This window comes from Gambusia affinis, linkage group LG09, assembly GCF_019740435.1.
Source record: "Gambusia affinis linkage group LG09, SWU_Gaff_1.0, whole genome shotgun sequence".
Taxonomy (NCBI): domain Eukaryota; kingdom Metazoa; phylum Chordata; class Actinopteri; order Cyprinodontiformes; family Poeciliidae; genus Gambusia; species Gambusia affinis.
In genome coordinates, this window is record NC_057876.1 from 1,329,116 (window position 1) to 1,350,097 (window position 20,982).

At 39.9% G+C, this 20,982-nt stretch overlaps 1 protein-coding gene across 1 annotated transcript in view; it reads left to right on the forward strand.

Annotated features, from left to right (window-relative positions):
* Positions 1-436: 436 nt before the first annotated feature.
* The window catches only part of slc7a11 (solute carrier family 7 member 11), a 33,082-nt gene continuing 12,536 nt past the window's right edge, over positions 437-20,982 (forward strand). Inside the window, exons 1-4 of the mRNA XM_044126883.1 lie at positions 437-963; positions 3,089-3,215; positions 8,172-8,287; positions 17,518-17,643. Of these exons, the coding sequence (XP_043982818.1) occupies positions 684-963; positions 3,089-3,215; positions 8,172-8,287; positions 17,518-17,643 (649 nt within the window). The 5' untranslated portion in view covers positions 437-683. The remainder of the gene's footprint in view (positions 964-3,088; positions 3,216-8,171; positions 8,288-17,517; positions 17,644-20,982) is intronic.

Here is a 20,982-nt window from a genome sequence, read left to right on the forward strand (position 1 = left end):
ATAATTCCTGCTTCAATATTCACAAATTAAAATCACAATTTTAAAGGTTGAAATATAGATCTTTGTACATGTCTTGTCTTGTCAGCTCCTATAGTCATATTAAGGCAAGTTCTTGATATCCTAGAATATTGCAGTTTCCCACCAAGTTATAGAAATTGGATCTTGGTATAGACTGAGTAAAAAGCAAATGCAGTGAGCAGGTTTAAATAGAGGGAGAATCTAGAAAGCCGAGGAGGGGACATGCAGGACACAAGGATGTCCTGCATGTCCATGTCAACTCCTTTAGAGGGAGTTGACATGGCAACTCCCTCTAAACAAATTGCCATGTCACGATTACCTTTCACCAAGTCAGCACAACACCTCCCCTCTAAAATCAGCCACTGGTTTTAGAGGGGAGGCATGACTCAGAAAGGGGAGGGAGTACAAGCAGCAAAACATGTGGCAAGACAAAAAGACAGAAGTCAGGGAGACCGATGAACAGAGACAAAAAAGTTGGGTGATGTCAGAGAGTTGAATATGGAGCAGCAGATTTAAGGAAGGAGCATGAAAGACTACCTTTAGCGTGGACTGTAACAGTGAGGAACCTTTTCAACCCTGGACTAGTTGTACCCTCACAGGCCCCATCAGAGAGACACTCCAACTCAAACAGAAACAGAGACTGTGCGCAGGCAGCGTTTAAGAAGATGAACAGATTTACTTCTATCAAAAAAGATGAGGAAACAGCTTCAACTGGACAAACGTTTTCCCAAAATGGAAAAGATCCTCGAGGGAAACTACAGGAAGGTGGTGGAAAGAAGGTGGAACTGGGCAAGAAGGTGACCCTACTGCGAGGAATCTCCATCATTGTTGGGACCATCATCGGAGCTGGAATCTTCATCTCACCCAAGGGAATCCTGAAACACTCCGGCAGCGTGGGAATGTCCCTGACTGTGTGGATCGCCTGTGGTGTCCTGTCACTTTTTGGTGAGTTACATTTCTGATTTCCTCAGAGGAAATGGTTCAAAACCTGGTCGTGCTCAGAGGACTGACAAAAGCTAGAGGGGAACAAGAGCAGAACACTTTCTGCTGAAGCTTTAAAGAAGGACTGGATGTACCATCATTTAAAAACAAACATTAGCTATGATTTGTTCTGTTTTTAAATTCATACATTGAAATATGTGATGCAACATGTCCAAAACACACCAGTGTTTTGATTTTAGCCTTAGGCTTGAACACAGGCGTTGCTTAAATCAATTTTCAGGTGTCTGTTTGACTTGCAGGGGCTTTATGTCTTAAGCTTCAGCTATTTCAATAGCAAATTTAATCCAAGTATAAAACATGGATCATGATGGGCTGAACTATTTTCAGGTCCAAAGCTAACAGACACAAAACCTGTGTCTGGATCAGTTTTCATCAAAGTCTCATTTTTATTAGCTGTACTTTCTTTCACGGGCAACACTGTAGGAAGGGGCAAGCAGCTCAGCCATAAAAGTTAGTTTGAAATACTGAAAGGAGGCTTTTACTTTTAATTAACACCATTTTGGGTCACAGAGCACCAGGAACTCCTGGAACCCGTTCATGAGCCAAACACGCTGAGCTGACCCTTCATATCTTTAACAGAATGTTTTGTCCACATTCAACATAGTCTCACTTAACTTCGTTGTACCAATGATAACAAAATCCATTGTTTCTTCTGTAGAGTTAGCTGATGTCTAAAAGAGACAATGCATCTCAGGGTGATCCATATCTGTTCCTCCTTAGCTACATCTGTGATTAAAACCTTTGTTGCTCATGTGAAAGGTCATGATCTGCCCTCAGGACTGAAAGGTTCACAGAATACTCAGTAAATTGCTTTCAGGTAATTTGCTGCCTCTTCGACAAAAAAACTCTTGTTTTTTGTCCAAATGATGAAATACAAAAATGTCTTTCTTTGTTTCTAGTTGGACTCAATGAAGGTAGAAAAGAGAAGTGATGGGAGAAGAGCAGTTTATTTATTTATTTATTTATTTAGTAATTAAAAGATAGAGGACATTGAACAGACAGTTTGAAAAAAGCTGTCCAGCCTAATCTGGACCTAACTGGAGATAAAAGTTTGCTTGTTAATTCTTTTATGTGATCAGCCATATTTGTTGATTTAATTTTTCTAGCCATAAGCAGGCCTGATTACTGTCTGAAATAACTGACACAGAACCCGTCAGATAAGTCCAAAAGGCATAGCACTGTGCCTCGATCATGATGCTTCTGTTTTTGAGATGTTTTAGCCCACTTCATGTTGTCAGGTGGGTTCTAGTGACTCAGTGATTGTAAAGGTTTGACCATAATCAGTCCTGGATCTGACTGGTAAAATAATACCATGATAATTCATATTTTCACATTAGACCAAGTTAGATTGGATAACTTTTTATTTCTTTGGAGATGAAATTCAAATTTTATAACGGGCTTTTGTACTTACTCAGGCTGTTGTCTGGGGGTAAATTCTTCCTCACAGAGAAGAGAAATAACTGACCCAACCTGACGTGCCAACAGAAAAAATGTTTATTCTTCTCCACATTATTACTAACTTCCCTTCCCACATTTACAAGCATGTGTTCCTTTGCAGATTTACACTGAGGATTAAATCCAGTCATGTTCAACAGTGCTCCCATCTACATACTGAGAGTCTACGTGATGCTTCCATTCAACTGACAATTAATTATCAGTTGATAACTGAGTTAACATTGTGTCACGTCAGGCTGATTGCTCCACCAGCTCTCGGTCCTTAAGTAACTCTGCCCAGTGCTGTGCAGTAGCACGGCTTCATTATATTGTGTTGTTGAATCCCTAAACCCTTCAGTTTTCATGCTGAAATGAAAACTCCAAGCACATTATCCTTAAATACTCTACTTCAGCCTCTTCTTTACTCTCTTTATTTCTCTTGCTCCAAAGTCTAATTAAGATTCAACCCTGCAGAAGTCCCTCCCTAAAGCTGCCTGGGTTCTGGAAAGCCTCCCAGCATCATATCCTATAAAGACTTCTGGGTCTATAGAGTATTATTCTGTAAATGTGAGGCTTTCTGTATCTGTCTTCTTGATATTCTACCAAAACTAATATGTTACCTTTGTCACTGCAGGAGCACTGTGCTATGCTGAGCTGGGGACTTGCATTAAGAAGTCTGGAGGACATTACACATATATAATGGAAGCATTTGGACCTCAGATGGCTTTTATCAGACTTTGGGCTGATCTCATTGCAATAAGGTGATGTATTGCAAATCTTGTCAGCCCAATGAGTGACCAATGGTATAACAATAAGTGACAAATGGTGCCCTGTCCTTCTGTCAAGCTCAAAGTTCAAAGCCAAACACTCAACATGCAGTGCCATGGTTTCAGCACGTCAGTCTGTGCAGGATGTCACCCTGAAACGACCACCAGGGGGACACCCATCCCACTTCAGTATACATCATATATATATATATATATATATATATATATATATATATATATATATATATATTTAAATATATATACAGTCATTTACATCCTAAATGTTTCCAATTATTTTGAATTATTCTTCAGAAACGATCTCATGACATTTAATAGCTTCCCCCCAAGGCTGCTGGTAGGTAAAGAGGTAACAATGGAAAATAGGATTCAAGCCAACGGTCCATACCAGAATATGCCCTAAAAGCCTTGTTTCCAGCAAATTCCTTTATGCTGTCTCCTACAGTCTGAAATTAATAAAGGCATCTATGATCAAGTTAAAACTATCTGCTCAGAACAAATATAAAATGCCATTCTGTTGGAATGTAATCATGTTCTGCCTTTCATAAGCATTTTAATTTATACTTGACATTTTAAAGTCATTTAAAAAAGTTATTTTAATAAATTTGTGCCACATGCAGGTTTTCATTTTTTCATTTAACCATGCTAAATTTGACATTTTCATTCTGGGTTCATCTTCTGGTTTTATTTAATGAGCTTTGGTCCTTGAAACAGCACACATCTTCAGAAGGGTCATCTTAAATGAAAAGTGGCCCAAAGCTATAGGACAGCTATAGCTATAGCTTACTAATGCTAAGGAACATTTTTTTGCTCCTGATTCTAAAAAATATCAGTTTGTTCTTTATATTAGTTAAGAATGTTTTCTCAGGAAGCCCAGCAGAATGCGTAGTGACATTAGTAAATTAATCGCATTGAACTGTTGACTTTACAGAAATCCCTCACACTGACCAGGCATGCTGTAACAGTGGGAAGAAAAACTTTCCTTTCACAGGAGTAAATCTACAACAGAAAAGACAGAGCAGAGACACAAGGAAAGAGCCAGTACTTCCCTCGAGAAAGGTGTAAGAACAGAACAGAACGCCAAACCCGATATAGCTTCTATGAAAACAGCAAAAAACTGCAAAAAGTTAAAAAGCTGAGACTGCAAAATTAGAAAGTAGTAGGAGAATGTGAACATATTTTTATGGGGCTGATTTATCTAATCCCATCTGTTCCATGTTATTCTGGGATTATTCTGTGTCTACTGTCAGCAGATTAGACTATCCATCATCCATCCATCCATCTATTCATTTTCTGTACACCCTTGTCCCTTGTGGGGTCAATAGGGTGCTGGTGCCTTTCTCCAGTGAACGTTTTGTTAATCCTCCATCTTGTTTCTTAAACAGACCTTCTTCAGTTTACAGTTTCTCTGTGTCATCGTCTCATGTAGCTTTGCAGTCTGGCCTCCACATTGGCCAGTAGAAACTTGATCTCAATAAATTGACAAACTTATTTTTTTTTGACCAACTCAATAAAACGGAGCTCCTTTTCAGTGATGGCAGGCTGTGGTGTGTTTGGGATGAAGTCCACGGCCTCATTTATTATTTACCCTCCTGTTATGTTCGTTTCTGAGGTACAGCAATAATGTTCGTGGGTCAATTTGACCCAGGGAGTGTTGAATCATACAACAGTGTCACAAAGCAAAAGATTTCTCCAAAACATTTTTGTATCTGATTATTAACTCCAATACTAATTGTTTCAATCAATATTTGTGCAATGATGTTTTTTTTATTTCTCAGAAATTAAGGATTAGTGATGACAATAAACTTATTTACTCATTTGGAAGTAAAAAAAAAATGGAATTTACATTTTTAATGTCCACTGAAAAAAAACCTAGACACAAAAAAATCTAGAATTTCCTTTAAATGGATTTTGGTAATTTTTTTTATATTACACTTTTTTTTTTCAATGGTTGATCTTTAGAATTGAACTTGAGACACACATACTGTTCAGGGTCAAATTGACCCACTGATTAAAACCAAGATAAATGAGTCCTGCTGAGAGTATTTATGTTTTCCTCCACTTCCTCTGAGTGTCACTCAGAGTGGGAGGAGTTTATCCACAGGAACAGAAAATATTCCCGTCAAAAGTTGTATGAACACCTGCTTTGGGAAGTAAAGAGAATAGTGAGAAAGTGGGCTTGTGTGTGTCTTTGTGTGCAGGTAAGTGTGTGGTGTGGTGGTGTGTATATGTGTGTGAGGTGAAATATGGTTCATAGCTACAAGGAAACATATAGAATTGGACATTTTTTTTTGTCTTTTTAACCCTTCAACTTGACTGCTGGATCAAATTGATCCGAACAGTATCTATCTAAAAAGTAGATGCAGGTGGTGCAAATGTGTAAAATGAATACATTTTCAATTAATACATAGAGTGCACCTATTAAGACAAATAGAAGAAGTTTCATGCAAAAAAAATACTTCCAAGTATTTTTTTTTTTATTTAACTTTAAAACGGGCCAATTTGACCCACAACAGAAGAGGAAGGTTATGCCCAAAGCAGTGATTAAATAATACAGAGCTAGAATCCAGCAGATAATGTGAGGAACACTGAGGCTCTGTCTGTCTGCAACCTTTGGGATACCCAGAGAGGAGCGGAGAGGAGAGAGAAGCCCTATATGTGTACACTGCCAATCCAAAGCTGTGCAAACAGTCTAGTGGTTATCCTGGCCTGACCAGTTTAATGCTGGCCCCCGGCAAGTGGGATTGCACGAAAACCATGGGAAGAGACGAGGGACAGAGGCAGAGAGTCAAAACAATAGGAAGAACAAAAGGAGATTTTGTCAGCTGAAGCGCCTCAGCGGCTGCTTTGGGAATGAACAGAGTGTTCTGCTGAGCCACGGATCAGACTGTGGAAGCAGCCAAACTCAGGAGCTCTGTATTACGGTCGCACATGTTTCACTCGGTGACCACGGGGTTCTGGAAACAGAGGAAGCTCCATCTGGCACACACTGACCCTATTAAAACCAATAAAACCCCAAGTTGAATTCAGCAGAGGTCCTAGAAATTAAAACTGTCTTAAAATTATCACATTTACATGTGATTTACGTTGTATTGATCATAGGGCAACTAATACTTAAAGGTCATCACTCATTCCTTATCCTACATACATGACTTTACAAAGGTATTTACACTGCTTGAACGTTTTCCCAGTTTGATCTAGAGGTGCCCAGCCCCGGTCTCCTGGGCCCTCTGGACCCTCTGGACCCACTGGACCCTCTGGACCCTCTGTCCTGCTTGTTTTAGCTGTTCCCCTCATGTTGTACACCTGGATTAAATGAATGGGTGATTAAAGGTGCATTCACACCAGCTTTAGTCTGCTTTAGTTACCTGGAAAGTCTGGTTTGTTTGCTCTGGTGTTTAGTATGAAAAAACAACAATAATGTCCAAGAATTGAAATTTTTAAGGAAACGCAGACATGCACACAAAGGATAGCAACAAAACAAAGCTGAAAATCATTCAACGTTTGACACTATCACTGGTATCGCACCCTGTGTGCTCTATTCACCCCAAGTAGCAGAAAACCTTGTCTGTCCATTGCTCCCCATGCGTCCTGCTCAGAGAGACTGCTGGAAGCTTGGGGGCCATTTTTCTACCTGTCTTGTGTGAATGTAGACTGAATTTGTCTTCAGTTCTTTTCAGTTCAGCTGAAACTCAGACAAACGTCCTTCTTAAGTATTATCACAGGTTTCTTTTTGGGTCTAGGTCTGGAATTTGACTTAATCAGGTTGCATGGTGGATAGTTGGCAGATTTTATGACTCCCAGCTTAGGGTCTCTCTGACGGATGGATTCTCTTTGGATTCGCTGGCTTCCTCTCACAGTCCAAAACATGATTTCCAGGTTAACTGGTCCTTTAAAAGTGTCCTTTATATATAGAGGACACTTTTAAAGGACTATGCTTGCACAGTTTAAAGCTGTTCCCCTCATGTTGCACACCTGGATCTGTGGCTGTCTAGAGTCATTGTACTGCTGGAAGGTGAACTTCTGTTCAGATCCCAGGTCCTTTAAATCCTCTAACAGGTTTACTTCCAGTATCTTCCTGTATTGAGCTCCATATTGACCTTTGCATTATCGCTGATCAGCTTCTCTTAGTCTACAGTGATGAGCAGGTCGACCTGTCTGCTGCTTCCTTGGTCTTCATGATGCTGTTTCTTCACTAATGTTCTCTAATCTATTGAAGTTTTTACAGAACTACCGGATTCAAAATACAAACAGGTAGACTGTTTATAAATTAGATTGTGCTGTATTTTTTATGCTCACCACACTGACGTCCGATGGGAATTGCTTTACCCTGACACAAAAATCACACAAAAATCTTTAAATAATTCCAAAAAATCATGCATTATTTTGCTTGCACTTTACAATAGTCCGAATATTCGTGTTTTACATAACTTCCCAGTAAAAAAAAAAACAACAAAAAACAACATAACTTTGTAGTTGTAACATTTGGAAAATTTCCAGGGTGTGTGTACTTTTACTAGGCCACTGAGGATCAAAGTCTCATAATGACAGGTTATCATAGAGGTCACTGAGTGACCATCATTAAAATCCAGACAAACATTAATGTTTCTGTTCTTGTCTCATTCTTATTAACAGATGTGTATGTTGGTATCAGAGGAATGGAAGGCTATTTGGGGAAAAGAAAATATATTTGGTAAACGTAGACATTTAGATTTGAAGATGAAAACATGTGAATATGGACGGTACCAAACGTACAAACTGAGCTAAATCAATGTCACTGTCAGAGAAAGTGTTGGCTCTGTATAACAACCTAAACACACAGCGAGGTAATCAACGTCCAAACACAGATAGTGGAAAATCTGAGGGTTTATCAGCTGTAAAAGTAATTTGGTCTCACAGTGTAATCTGATGTGAATGTGTTGTGTCCTACAGACCTGCAGCGACGGCGGTCATTTCTCTGGCCTTTGGGCGGTACATCCTGGAGCCGCTCTTCATGCCCTGCAGTGTCCCCCCCCTGGCTGTGAAACTGGTCACAGCCATCGGCATAAGTAAATAAGACAGCTATTGCTTTTTTACCTTTCGCTGTCAGATTATTATATTATCTTTTTGGCCTGTTGTGGCCTTCTCTGTAAACACTGACTGTACAATGTATTCATTGCACTGATCAATACAAAAAGTCCCACTTTGGAGGCCACATGCAGCATTCATTTAAACTGGATGTAAATATTTCCATCAAAATTTAGACTCTCTGTAGCTCAAACAGTTAAGTCCTTAGTATCTTATCTATAAACCCAACTCAGACCAGAGCAAATTTGTGAGAAGCTCTAAGTCAATAAATCATTGCTGAAGGCCAGAAGGACAAGCATAATTTAAATGCATCTGGACATATTTCTCTCGTCTTCATAAGAGAAGATAAGAGGCTTGTTTCTGATAGATGTCGTTAAAAGTCTATTGCACATGTGGAGTCTTTGGAAAGTTAGATTGTAGGGAAAATGTACCCAGATTTAAGCCTGTTTAATCATAATTTCAAACACAACAGCTGCATGCTGTGAGGAAGCCAGAAATGATTTCCTTGTGGATGACTGCAATGAGAGGAAAGGATTGTTCTTCTTCTACTACTACACAACACAGCCATGGGTTGTTATCATGGTTGCCTGTAGGCTTAAATCACAATATGTGTGTATCATCCTTTAATCCAGTTTTTATTACATAAACTAGGAAACATGATTAATTGAAAGATCCTCTTAAATATTTATAGGGGATTTTAAATAAATGAAAAGTAAAATATAATATCCACTTTATAAAGTTAAAGGTTTATATTTTGCATATTGAAGCTTTCTATTCTATTTATATATAATTTTTAGGCACTAAAAATGTAAAACAAAGCAAAAACATAGCTTGAAGCATAATATTTTGTGTAGCTTGACATAGGAATGATCTGTTGTTTATCTGGTTCTAAAATAATTTCTAACCTGAAGTTCACGAAGCGCCATACATTTCACTTCATTATAGTTATCTAGAAACGAAAAGAGATGAAGTGCTGGACGACTGTAGAACCACATTTAACAGAAATAACTTTGGTATTTTCTGTCAGACTTTATCAGCCTCCTGCTGCTGTGGATGAATGTGGCTCACTCTGCTCCACTTTATGCAAAGATTTGTGTTGAAAATGGACTAATTAATATAACTGTGTGTATCACTTTAAGAGTTCAGGAAGCCGCCTGAGTAATGTTCGCTATGATTGGTTCTGAATAATGTTTGCTGTGATTGGTTCAGAGTAATCTCAAGTTAATAATCAGAGCACGTTCAGTGTTAGCAGAAAGTTGAAGAAGATGGAGATCGTTCTGAGCTGTTGTTCGAGAGACTGAGAGCGAGTAAATGAATGAAAGTAAGTGTAATCAGTATTCGAGCAGCATTTGTATACCTGTGCAGTTTAAATACGTATGGGAAGTAGAGTTAAGATTGTGATAATGTGCTTTATGGTTTATTTGTAGTCTCATGCTGCCATCTAGTGGACAAATTGGAAATAACCATTTATAGCAAGCAGAAATAACAGCTTTCATTTTGTTGTATTCTGTATTTCTTGTAGACCACTCTCTCATCTCAATTAAAACCCAAGACTGGAAAACTCTCCTCATTCTTTACCGGATGCTCGTGGTGGCTGTACTATTTAACGAACTAACACACAATTAAAGACAGCACAACATTGATGGTCCTTCGAGCCGGATTGACAGTTGCCACGAAGAGAGCATGTCTTGGACCTTTCCTCAGAATATGATGGAGCGGGACGAACAGGTCAGACTCAGACGGCAAATACGTCGGCCACCTTATCTAGACGAATTTTATGTGGAGTATGCTGGTCAGCAGAGTAGAGCACCTTCGTATGGTGGACGTTACGAAACTGTTGGACAGGGAGAGTATGCAGCAAGGACACCCATCAACACTCACCCTTACATAAGTGGCCATCAGCAACGTCATGAGGGATCTGCCAGGATGACACCCCTCCCCATGCAAAGCTTTGAAGGTGGAAATAAGACACCAGCCTTCACTGAAAAAACAAGAGATGAGATGGTCTTGACAGCAATTAGGGAAATTCGAGAAGAAAACCGTCAGATGCAGGAGAACATGTTACGGCTCACAGAAGCAGTAAGTAAGCTGCAGACCACCCAGCCCCCTGCACCCAAAGTCAAGCAGGAAAGGCAACATTCTATTGCAGTTAAGTCAGTTGAAGATTTAGAACTTCAGGATTCTCCATATACATCTGGATCAGAGTCAGAAGCTATTTCCCAATTGGAAAATTTAAAGATAAGTGTTGGTCAAGCAGAAACAGAAGTGGAGGAGCAAGTTTTACCTGTTCAAGACCCTCCTCCAGCGGTAAGACAACGCTTGTCTCCCTCTCATTATTCTTATTTCAAGTCGGCTTCAGTGATGAATGATGACGTACGAGATGCATGTAATGATGTGCAAAGGATGGCTGTAAGGGAAGGAGGACCTTCACTCACATATGGTGATGTTCAGCCACGGCAGTACCTGTCTTCCACAGACTATTCACAGCCATCTCACTATCATGCGGTGCAGTACCCCCATGCAACAGGTAACGTTCTTCATCCTCAGCATCAAAATCAGCAACCACAAGATTTTGTACCCAGACTAGGATATCAGGAGAAGATCTACAGGGGGCCGAAGCCTACAATTCCCCCTTTCATACATGACGATCCCAGAGAGTTCTCCAGACTTAAAATAGCTCTGGACAATCTTCTACCAAGTGATGCTACAGAACGTTTCAAGTATCAAATATTGGTTGACCACCTCAAGCTAGAGGATGCATTACTCATTGCAGATTCCTACAGCAATCCAGTGTCCCCCTACAGTGATACTATGGCAGCACTTACAGCACAGTACGGACAGCCTCATCAGCTCGCTTTGAAAAGAATTGCAGAGTTAATGAATGGCGCCAATATCAGAGACAGTGATACTTCATCTTTTCGCAGATTTGCTCTAAAAGTGCGGGCCCTTGTTGGAATGCTGGATCAACTGGGACAAAATGGACGAATCGAGCTGACTTGTGGTTCCCATGTCACTCGACTCACATCAAAATTACCACATGCTTTAAGGACTAATTTTCGTCGCTATGCTCTTTCTCAGCACATACAAGGACCCACATTGTACGATTTCTCAGACTGGTTGGAATTTGAAGTCCAGGTGCAGGAAAGTGAAATAGTAATGTCAGGTTCCAGAGAGAGACCATACAGACAGAGGGAGCGACAAGAGAAACAAGCACACCCAAAGTCCTCCACTGTTTTACTCAGCACAGAACCTAGGACCACAGCTGCCACCCCTCCTCAGACATGTTCTATTTCCACAGAGTCATCTCCAGTCAGTCTGAAATCTAAGTTATTCTGCCCATATTGCAATAACAACCAACATCTTCTGAATCAATGCACAAACTTCAGTAACCTCACTAAGGAGCAGAGAGAAGTGTGGATTCGGAGTAACAGAAAATGCTGGAAATGTGGAAGAAATCATCAAGCTGCTCAGTGTAGGCTGAAAGTTAGATGCAGTACATGCAATGGCAGACACTTGGAAGCCCTTCATGATGTAAATGCAAGACCAGCAAAAGAGGAGACTTCTTCACACTCATCTAGTGAAGTTCTGTATGTGGACCGACCAACAGCTTCCAGCCATGTACTACTTAAGATAAGTAAAGTCATCTTGCGAAATGTCAACCGTAATATGGAGACATTTGCTATTTTGGATGATGGTTCTGAAAGAACCATTCTTCTATCTGCTGCAGCACAGCAACTTAAACTCCATGGTGACCATGAGGATTTAGCCTTAAAGACCATCAGGCAAGACATTTGAGTTGTCCAAGGTGAATCAGTTTCCTTCACAATCTCACCAGCTTCGAATCCTAACAAAAGGTATGAAATAACCAGAGCCTTTACAGCAGAACACTTAGGCTTAGCTGAACATTCACATCCCGTTACCACTTTACAAAGTAAATACACTCACCTAAAGAACCTTCCCCTCACTCCGTTCCATAAAGTGAAGCCTCTCCTCCTGATACGTTCAGACTATCCTCATTTAATCACACCAATCGAGCCTGTAAGACTTGGATCCCCTGGTGGTCCCGCTGCTGTTAAAACCAAACTGGGATGGACTCTACAGGGTCCTACAAGCATGTTAAAAGAGCAGCTTCCCACACAGGTTCAGTGCCTTTTCACATCCACACGATCTACAGACTCTGACCTTATGAAGAATGTGCAACAACTCTGGCAATTGGATGTGCTGCCCTTCAGAAATGAAAAGGTGATGATGCGATCACAACAAGATCATCAAGCAGTTATGCTTCTGGAGGAGAAAACTGCAAAGGTGACTGTCAACAGTGTTAACAGGTACGCAACCCCGCTTCTTCGCAACATTAATATGCCTACATTGCATGCTGCTAAGGAAGCTGTTTTGCCACTGTTGAGAAGCACAGAAAAGAAATTGCTGAAGGATGTTAACAGAACAGACATCTACATTAAAGAAATAGCTAAGTTGGAAGATGCAGGCTACATCACCAAGCTAAAGCCAGATGATGTTGCACAAACAAAGGAAGCGTGGTATATACCACACCACATGGTGGGACATAATGGAAAGCACAGAATTGTGTTTAACTGTTCATTTGAATACCAAGGACAGAGTCTGAATGACTATCTGTTACCAGGACCAACCCTCGGCCCCACACTTCTGGGAGTGCTTTTACGCTTCCGACAGCACAGCATTGCCATTTCCAGTGACATTAAAGGAATGTTCCATCAGGTCCGCCTGTTATCTGAGGACAAACCTCTGTTAAGATTTCTATGGCGGGATGTAAGAATAATGCAACCTCCTGATGTGTTTGAATGGCAAGTACTTCCATTTGGCACTGTCTGTAGCCCATGCTGTGCTGTCTATGCATTGCAGAGACACACAAAGGAGAATACAACACCTGATGAAGAAGCAAGGAGGGTTGTGGAGAACAACTTCTACGTTGACAACTGCTTGTATAGTCTGAGTTCTACAGAAAAGGCAAAGGAGTTAGTTGACAGGCTTCAGTCACTTCTCTCAGGAGGATTTGAACTCAGGCAATGGGCAAGTAATGTCCCTGAAGTTATAGCTAATCTGCCAGAGGAAGCCAGAAGTGGCTGCAATGAGCAATGGTTGGCCCAGAACAATCTCGAACAGCAAGAAATGGCACTCGGCCTGCGCTGGGATTGTGAGAAAGATGAGCTGGGTTACAGATATCGTGCAGTGCCAGAGAAAAGGCCAACAATGCGCTACATTTACAAAGTTCTGGCAAAACAGTATGATCCACTTGGTTTCATTACACCCTTTACCACAAGAGCGAAGATTATTGTTCGGCATTTATGGGACAAGCATAGAGAATGGGACGACCCTCACTTGCCCGAAGACCTCATTAAGGCATGGTACAAATGGGAAGGAGAGCTGGAACACCTTCCCCGAATAACCGGCGCCGTCGCATACCTTCGTACTGAGAAAGCAGATAGAAATGTGGAATCAGCTTTTGTGATGGCGAGATCCAGAGTAGCCCCCAAGCGACAGCAGAGCATTCCAAGACTGGAACTGTGCGCTGCTCTGACTGGTGCGCAATTGGCAAAATTACTAGTCACAGAGTTGACCATACCAGTACAACAAGTTGTACTTTGGTGCGACTCCACAACTGTACTGAAATGGATCCAGTCAGACTCATGCAGATATAAAGTTTTTGTCGGAACCAGAGTGGCTGAGATCCAAGAACTCACCGGTTCTATGACCTGGCGATATGTAGATACACTTAATAACCCGGCTGATGACATCACTCGAGGAAAATCTCTGGAGTCCCTTATCAACTCAAATAAGTGGAGTCAGGGTCCAGCTTTCCTCTTGCTTTCACCAGACCACCGGCCTAATCCTCCTGAATTGAGGGATGTGGATGAGTGTGAATTGAAGGTTGCAGCCTTCTGTGGAGCCACAATGCAGATATCGAATTCTATATCTGATGCGGATAACGTATGTTCCTTTCAAGAACTAATCGAACGCACCGCAATATCTGCTCACGGGGCGGCTTCTTCCCAACATCACCTCTCAGTGGATGACTACAAGAACGCAGAGTTGTCAATTTTACAGCAGACTCAAATGGACTGTTTTCCAGATGATTATCAGCTGCTGCAAACAGGAAAAACCGTGCCACCCTCAAGTAGACTTGTTAAACTGGCTCCAGAATATGATACAGAGATCAAACTGATCAGAGTTGGTGGACGTCTCAGACATAGTACCTAATACAGACATAATACCTGGACACAGAAGAAAAGCATCCCATATTGTTAGATGGCACCCATCCTGTCACTAAACTTATCATTAAACAGTTTGATGATAAGCTCCATCACCCAGGGCAGGAAAGAGTGTTTTCTGAACTACGCAGACACTACTGGGTCATTAAAGGAAGGGAAGCTGTTAAGCGACTTCAACGAGAATGCCCACTCTGTCAAAAATGGCGTGCAACACCAGTGCTCCCACAGATGGCTGATCTCCCAGCAGCAAGGTTGCGCCTCTTAAAACCACCCTTTTATTCATGTGGAGTTGATTGTTTCGGACCATTTCTTGTTAAGATTGGCAGGAGAAATGAAAAGAGATGGGGTATACTTTTTAAGTGTCTCACAACACGAGCAGTTCACATTGACGTCCTCACGAACATGACCTCTGATTCATTCCTCATGGCTCTCAGGCGTTTTGTATCAAGGCGAGGAAAACCAGCAGAATTGCTCTCTGATTGTGGGACAAATTTCAAAGGAGGTGAACGAGAACTGCATGAAGCCTTTCAGAAGATGTGTCCTTCAGTTCAAGACCACCTCTCCAAACAACAGATAAGGTTCAGGTTCAATCCACTTGGTGCGCCTCATTTCGGGGGAGTTTGGGAGCGTGAAGTACGATCAATCAAGTCAGCACTAAGAGTATCCCTTGGAGCTCAGACTGTCACTGAAGAAGTTCTCAGAACTGTGCTCATCGAGGTCGAGGGGGTACTAAACTCCAAGCCACTTGGTTATGTGTCATCAGATATCACAGACTTGGATCCTGTAACGCCAAATTACCTCCTAATGGGTCGGCGAGATGCTTCATTACCACAGGTAATCTATCCTGAATCAGATCTGTTAACCAGGAAACACTGGAAGCGCAGTCAGATGATTGCAGAACAGTTTTGGCATCATTTTATAAGAAGTTACTTGCCCACCTTGCAGTCACGCCAGAAATGGTTGACTAAGACAGAAAACCTTCAACTCGGAACGGTGGTAATGATAGTTGACAAACAACTACCCAGAGCACTATGGCCTGTTGGAAAGGTGGTAAAACTTCTACCAGGATCAGATGGAACTGTTCGAACAGCTGAAATACAAATTAAAGACAAGACTTACATCAGACCAGTGGCCCGACTTGTGCGTCTTCCAGCTATTCCAGAGACTGATAAGGAAAGGACATAACTTGAATTTCCATTTTCTGTTATTCAAATTTGTAAGACAAATTTGGGGGCGGCTGTTGAAAATGGACTAATTAATATAACTGTGTGTATCACTTTAAGAGTTCAGGAAGCCGCCTGAGTAATGTTCGCTATGATTGGTTCTGAATAATGTTTGCTGTGATTGGTTCAGAGTAATCTCAAGTTAATAATCAGAGCACGTTCAGTGTTAGCAGAAAGTTGAAGAAGATGGAGATCGTTCTGAGCTGTTGTTTGAGAGACTGAGAGCGAGTAAATGAATGAAAGTAAGTGTAATCAGTATTCGAGCAGCATTTGTATACCTGTGCAGTTTAAATACGTATGGGAAGTAGAGTTAAGATTGTGATAATGTGCTTTATGGTTTATTTGTAGTCTCATGCTGCCATCTAGTGGACAAATTGGAAATAACCATTTATAGCAAGCAGAAATAACAGCTTTCATTTTGTTGTATTCTGTATTTCTTGTAGACCACTCTCTCATCTCAATTAAAACCCAAGACTGGAAAACTCTCCTCATTCTTTACCGGATGCTCGTGGTGGCTGTACTATTTAACGAACTAACACACAATTAAAGACAGCACAACAATTTGATTCTCCACAGCAGACTGAATGTCTGCAGATGTTAGTCTACAAAACACACCATCATCATCATCATCATCACCACATGGACCTCTTCAACATGCCCTGAGGTTTCACTGCAGGGAGAAAACATGTTGATTTGTCAAATGTCGACTCGGAATACAGAGAACAGAACTGAATCCTTGTGGTTTATGAAGGAAAACTGTCCAAATGCAGGAGTCACCACACCAAAGTTTTTAAAACACACCTTGACACTGTTAGATTTCTTCTTCTTGTCTCACTTTTTTTTTTTGTCTGCAGTTTGTTTGCCACCTTGAGTGGAAAGAGAGTTTTAAGACTGAGACTCCTGTTAGCTAAGGAAGACGAACCTTATGTTCAACAGGTTTTACTATCCAGTAGGTATGAATTGGTTTTTAAGGTCAAACCACATTACGTCAGTCAGATTAAGGTCTGGGCTTTGACTGAACCATTGCAAAATGCTCCTTCTTTTCCCCTTTTACAGGTCCATGGTTTTGTATTTTTTAGTTTTATTTTAAGACAAGCGGCCTCACATTTCCATTTAGATGTAAAGACGGGATCATCTGCACATTGTAGTTCTACTTTGGTTTGTATCTTTTTATAAGACAATGTTCCAAAAGTGTTGTGGTTCATGCAAATGCAATGCTTCAAACTAAATGACCTCATTCATGAAAAACCACAGAAGCAACAATGGTGTGCTTATAACAAACTGTCTGTTTGTTTTAATGATATGAATGATATGGTGGAATCTGTGGGTTGATGTTGTCCTTTTAAAGGTTAGAGTGAAACAGTTAAAACAACTGATTAAGACCAGATCATATTTAAGTCCAGACATATTAAAACTAACAGGATTTACATATTTCCATGAATATATCAAAAAGATTTTTAAGAGTGCTAAGGTGTGAAGACTCCACCATTTTACTATTGAAAATGATCTAAATTTAGTTATTGTTAGCGCAGTGGGAAATATGTCTATATACTGTATAAACTATGGAATTGGGCCTTAATATAAAATTTCTCAGCAGAAGACATACTGTGCTTGTAATGACCAAATGTTTTGGCCGGTCTTATGTTCCTAGGATTATGCATTTGTAAATGAACTAAGGAATGATGGTGCTGTGTCAGAAGGAGAAGGTAAGCGGCCACTGACTGCTCTGTTTCCCGGCAGCTTCTGTTATTTATCTGAACAGTATGAGCGTCACCTGGACAGCCAGGATCCAGATCCTCCTCACCATCAGCAAATTAGTGGCCATCGCCACCATCATTGTCCCTGGGATGTTCCAGCTCTTCAAAGGTAAGACTCGTTGTCACAATGAGCTATATAAATCTCTACAAACAATGAGGCTTCCTCATTCCACACTCAAAAAAACAAATAAACAAACAAAAATTCAGTGAATTGTTGAATTAAATAAATTGAGATATGTCCAAATTAATTAATATAAATGAGTTGGAATTTCAAGCATAGCATATTTTAGTAAGTTTAACTTAAAGTCCAAAAATTGCATTAAGAAGACACTGCACATGCACAGTAGTGCAGTTGGTAGCACTGTAGCCTTGGAACAAGAAGGTCCTGGGTTAACTTTGGTTGAACTTTGTCCTGACACAAAGTTCCTGGCAGGAGGTCTCTCTGCGTGGATTTGCATGTTCTCCCTGTGCATGGTGGGTTCTCTCTTCTCACAGTCCAAAAATATGACTGTCAGGTTGTTTGGTCTGTAAATTCTCGTTAGGTGTGAGTGAATGTGTGTGTGAATGACTGTCTCTGTGTTGTCCTGTGGTGGACTGGTGTCCTGTCCAGTGTGATTCTGGCTCTCACCCATTGACCGCTGGAGATAGGCAGCAGCCGCCCTGGTGACCCCATAAGTGTGCATGAAGATGGATGGATGTTTTATTGGTAATGGATGTTTGTTCAACATAACAAAAGTTTACTTACTGTGGAAATTGTTTATCTTTCAGTAAGTCAAACTAAAACTACAACTGTTATAGAAAATTAAAACTATCTTAAAGCAAAATTCAATGATTACCACTCTAACCAAAAGTGATTAAGTACGAGCTGCTAAGTGTTTTTGATTGGTTTTACTAAGCACTGTTAGGTTTTATTTATATACTTAAGATAAGTCAGTTTTATAGAAATTATTGACATAACTATATAAAGTAAATTGAATAAGTTATTTTTTGAGTGCAGAACACTTGCAGTACTTCTGCTTCCATTAAGTGCTGTTGAAAAACCCTTCAGGGGTTTTTCAACAGCAGTTCAGTTCAACACGCTGAGCGCTCAGCCACAACAGTCATCAAAGCTTCCTTGGTATCACACTCAAGCATGCACTGTAAAAACAAGCTTACAGACTCGCAGGCTGTGATGCACAGCTGTACGCAGCAAGCATCAAGCATCAAGCACAACATTTCACAATGTCCTGGAAGCAGGTGTTCAGAGGAGCTGCTACTCTCTCCCAGCTATTGACCTCCATATTGTTATTATTTACTCTCAATGATTAATACAATCGTTTACAGGATATGACACAAAGTTGCTTTGTTTTCACAGTTAATAGAAAAAAACAAACAAGAACCTTTACATAAATTCTGACTGACTCTTAACTAAATGACCTCAGTACATTAATCTGGGGGTTTGTGCTTCTGGCCAGGAGTAATGCATCATTCAGGCCAACTATCTTCTGCTTATAAAGAGCTTTGCAACAGTTTTCACAGTTTTCTTAATTTTCTAAACGCCAAACTAGAATGTATACATGTTAACTGGAGTTTATTTGAACGTAAGAATTGTTAAGTGGGTTGAAAATGTTGACTATTTCACATAAGAACCTACAAAAATGTGACATAACTGTATTTAGTAAAATAACTTGTGAATGCTATCTGTTGGAGGATTAAATACAAATTTATATTTAATTAACATAAACTATGTTTTATTGCTAACTCTGATGAACACTCTTAGCTTCCCCTAAATTAATTGTGTGGGATAAATTCTAAAGTTCTGATTTACTTAGATATTTTTGCAAACTTTAGTTAAATAAAGTTTGACATCTGTGTTGAAGCTTTGGTTATCGACTGTTGACAAATCTTAGTTAGTTGTTTTTATTCATGGTTTTATTTTGTAGGTGAACAAAATCCTCTTATTTGTTCAGGTTTTGTACCTGAACAGCAGGTCTGTTTCCTCTCCTCATGTTTTCTCTGTTTTTAAAGAAACTTTCTTAAGCAAGTGGCAAGTTCACAACAAAAAACAACCTTCATATTTAGGTTGATGCACCCATCACCCAGCATTAATGGTTGGAAGAACAGGAGAGTCTGTGTTTTGCAGCAGCAGTCACTGAGTGATTTCTGGCACTGCTCAAATCCAGACTGATGGAGTACCTTTGAGTAGAAAAGTGTCCTATGGCCTTAATGTATGAGAAGGATAAGAGAACATAAATAACATCCTTCCAAAACATGTCAGATCAGATGTGCAGCAGGAATTTAGTTCTTCTTTAGTATAATGACACAAAAAACTAATATCTACCTAAACTCGGCTAATGATCATGTTAGATTTTATAGAATTCATTAAAAAAAAAACATCAGATTTTTTTTCCCCATTAGCTAGGATTTCCTGGCCTTCCAATTAATTAGAGAGTCGTAGCCCTCCTTGGAGTTCTAGCTATTTATCACAGCACACTATCCAACTGTGAACAAGTTATTAATCAAAATAAATTAATTTATTTTAGTTGATTAATTACTTCTTTAAATACTAGAGTGTATCTGTTAAACCTGCGGCACTGTGCACAAAGTAGTGAATCAGATTTTAGCCTGAAATGAACATAGTTTAATGAAACTATTTTAATCAAATTTTTCAATCAAATTTTATTTGTATAGCACATTTCAGCAGCAAGACATTTCAAAGTGCTTTACATCAAATCAAACACAAAAACACAATGCAACTTCATAATTCTGAATGTTTGAACTCAAGTAATAAAAGCTGTACAGATGTGTGGAAAGCCATTTATTAAATGAAGTTGCTCTGAAAACTCACCCCATTGGGAACACAAACTAATGGAAAATAAATAAGCTAACAGGGTTAGCTTGGGTTGTTCTGTAGAATAACTACAACAGCTGATAAATTTCACATTACTTTTGTTCTCTCCTGCTTATCAATACACACACTTTATGATTCTTAGCAACGCAGTTAAACAATGTAGATGAATTATATTGTGGACAGCACTGGCACATTCAAAGCTAAACGTTGATCCCACATGAGGGATATTTTTGGACCTTTGTTAGAAGAACTCTTTCTGTCCAATCTAAGTGAGAAAATTTCTCCTCCACTCAATCATTTTATTATTGTTGTTAATAAATAGGATGCTCTTGTTCTTGTGTGCAACTGCAGGTACAGTTCAAACCAGAAGTTTACATACACTGAATAAAAAGACACAAACCTCTCTTTTTTTAGGTTACTTAGAACGACCAAAATGATTTCTATTTGCTAAATCCCAGAAAACATAGTGAGAAATCTTTTTGTTTATCTGTCTTTGAATTCAGAAGTTAATATTTATTTTGTTAGTACACAAAGAAAAAAAAAATGTATGACTTGAGTAAAACCATTTGGGTTTCCTTCCACAAACCTCTGACAGGTTAACTGTCACATTTGAGTTAA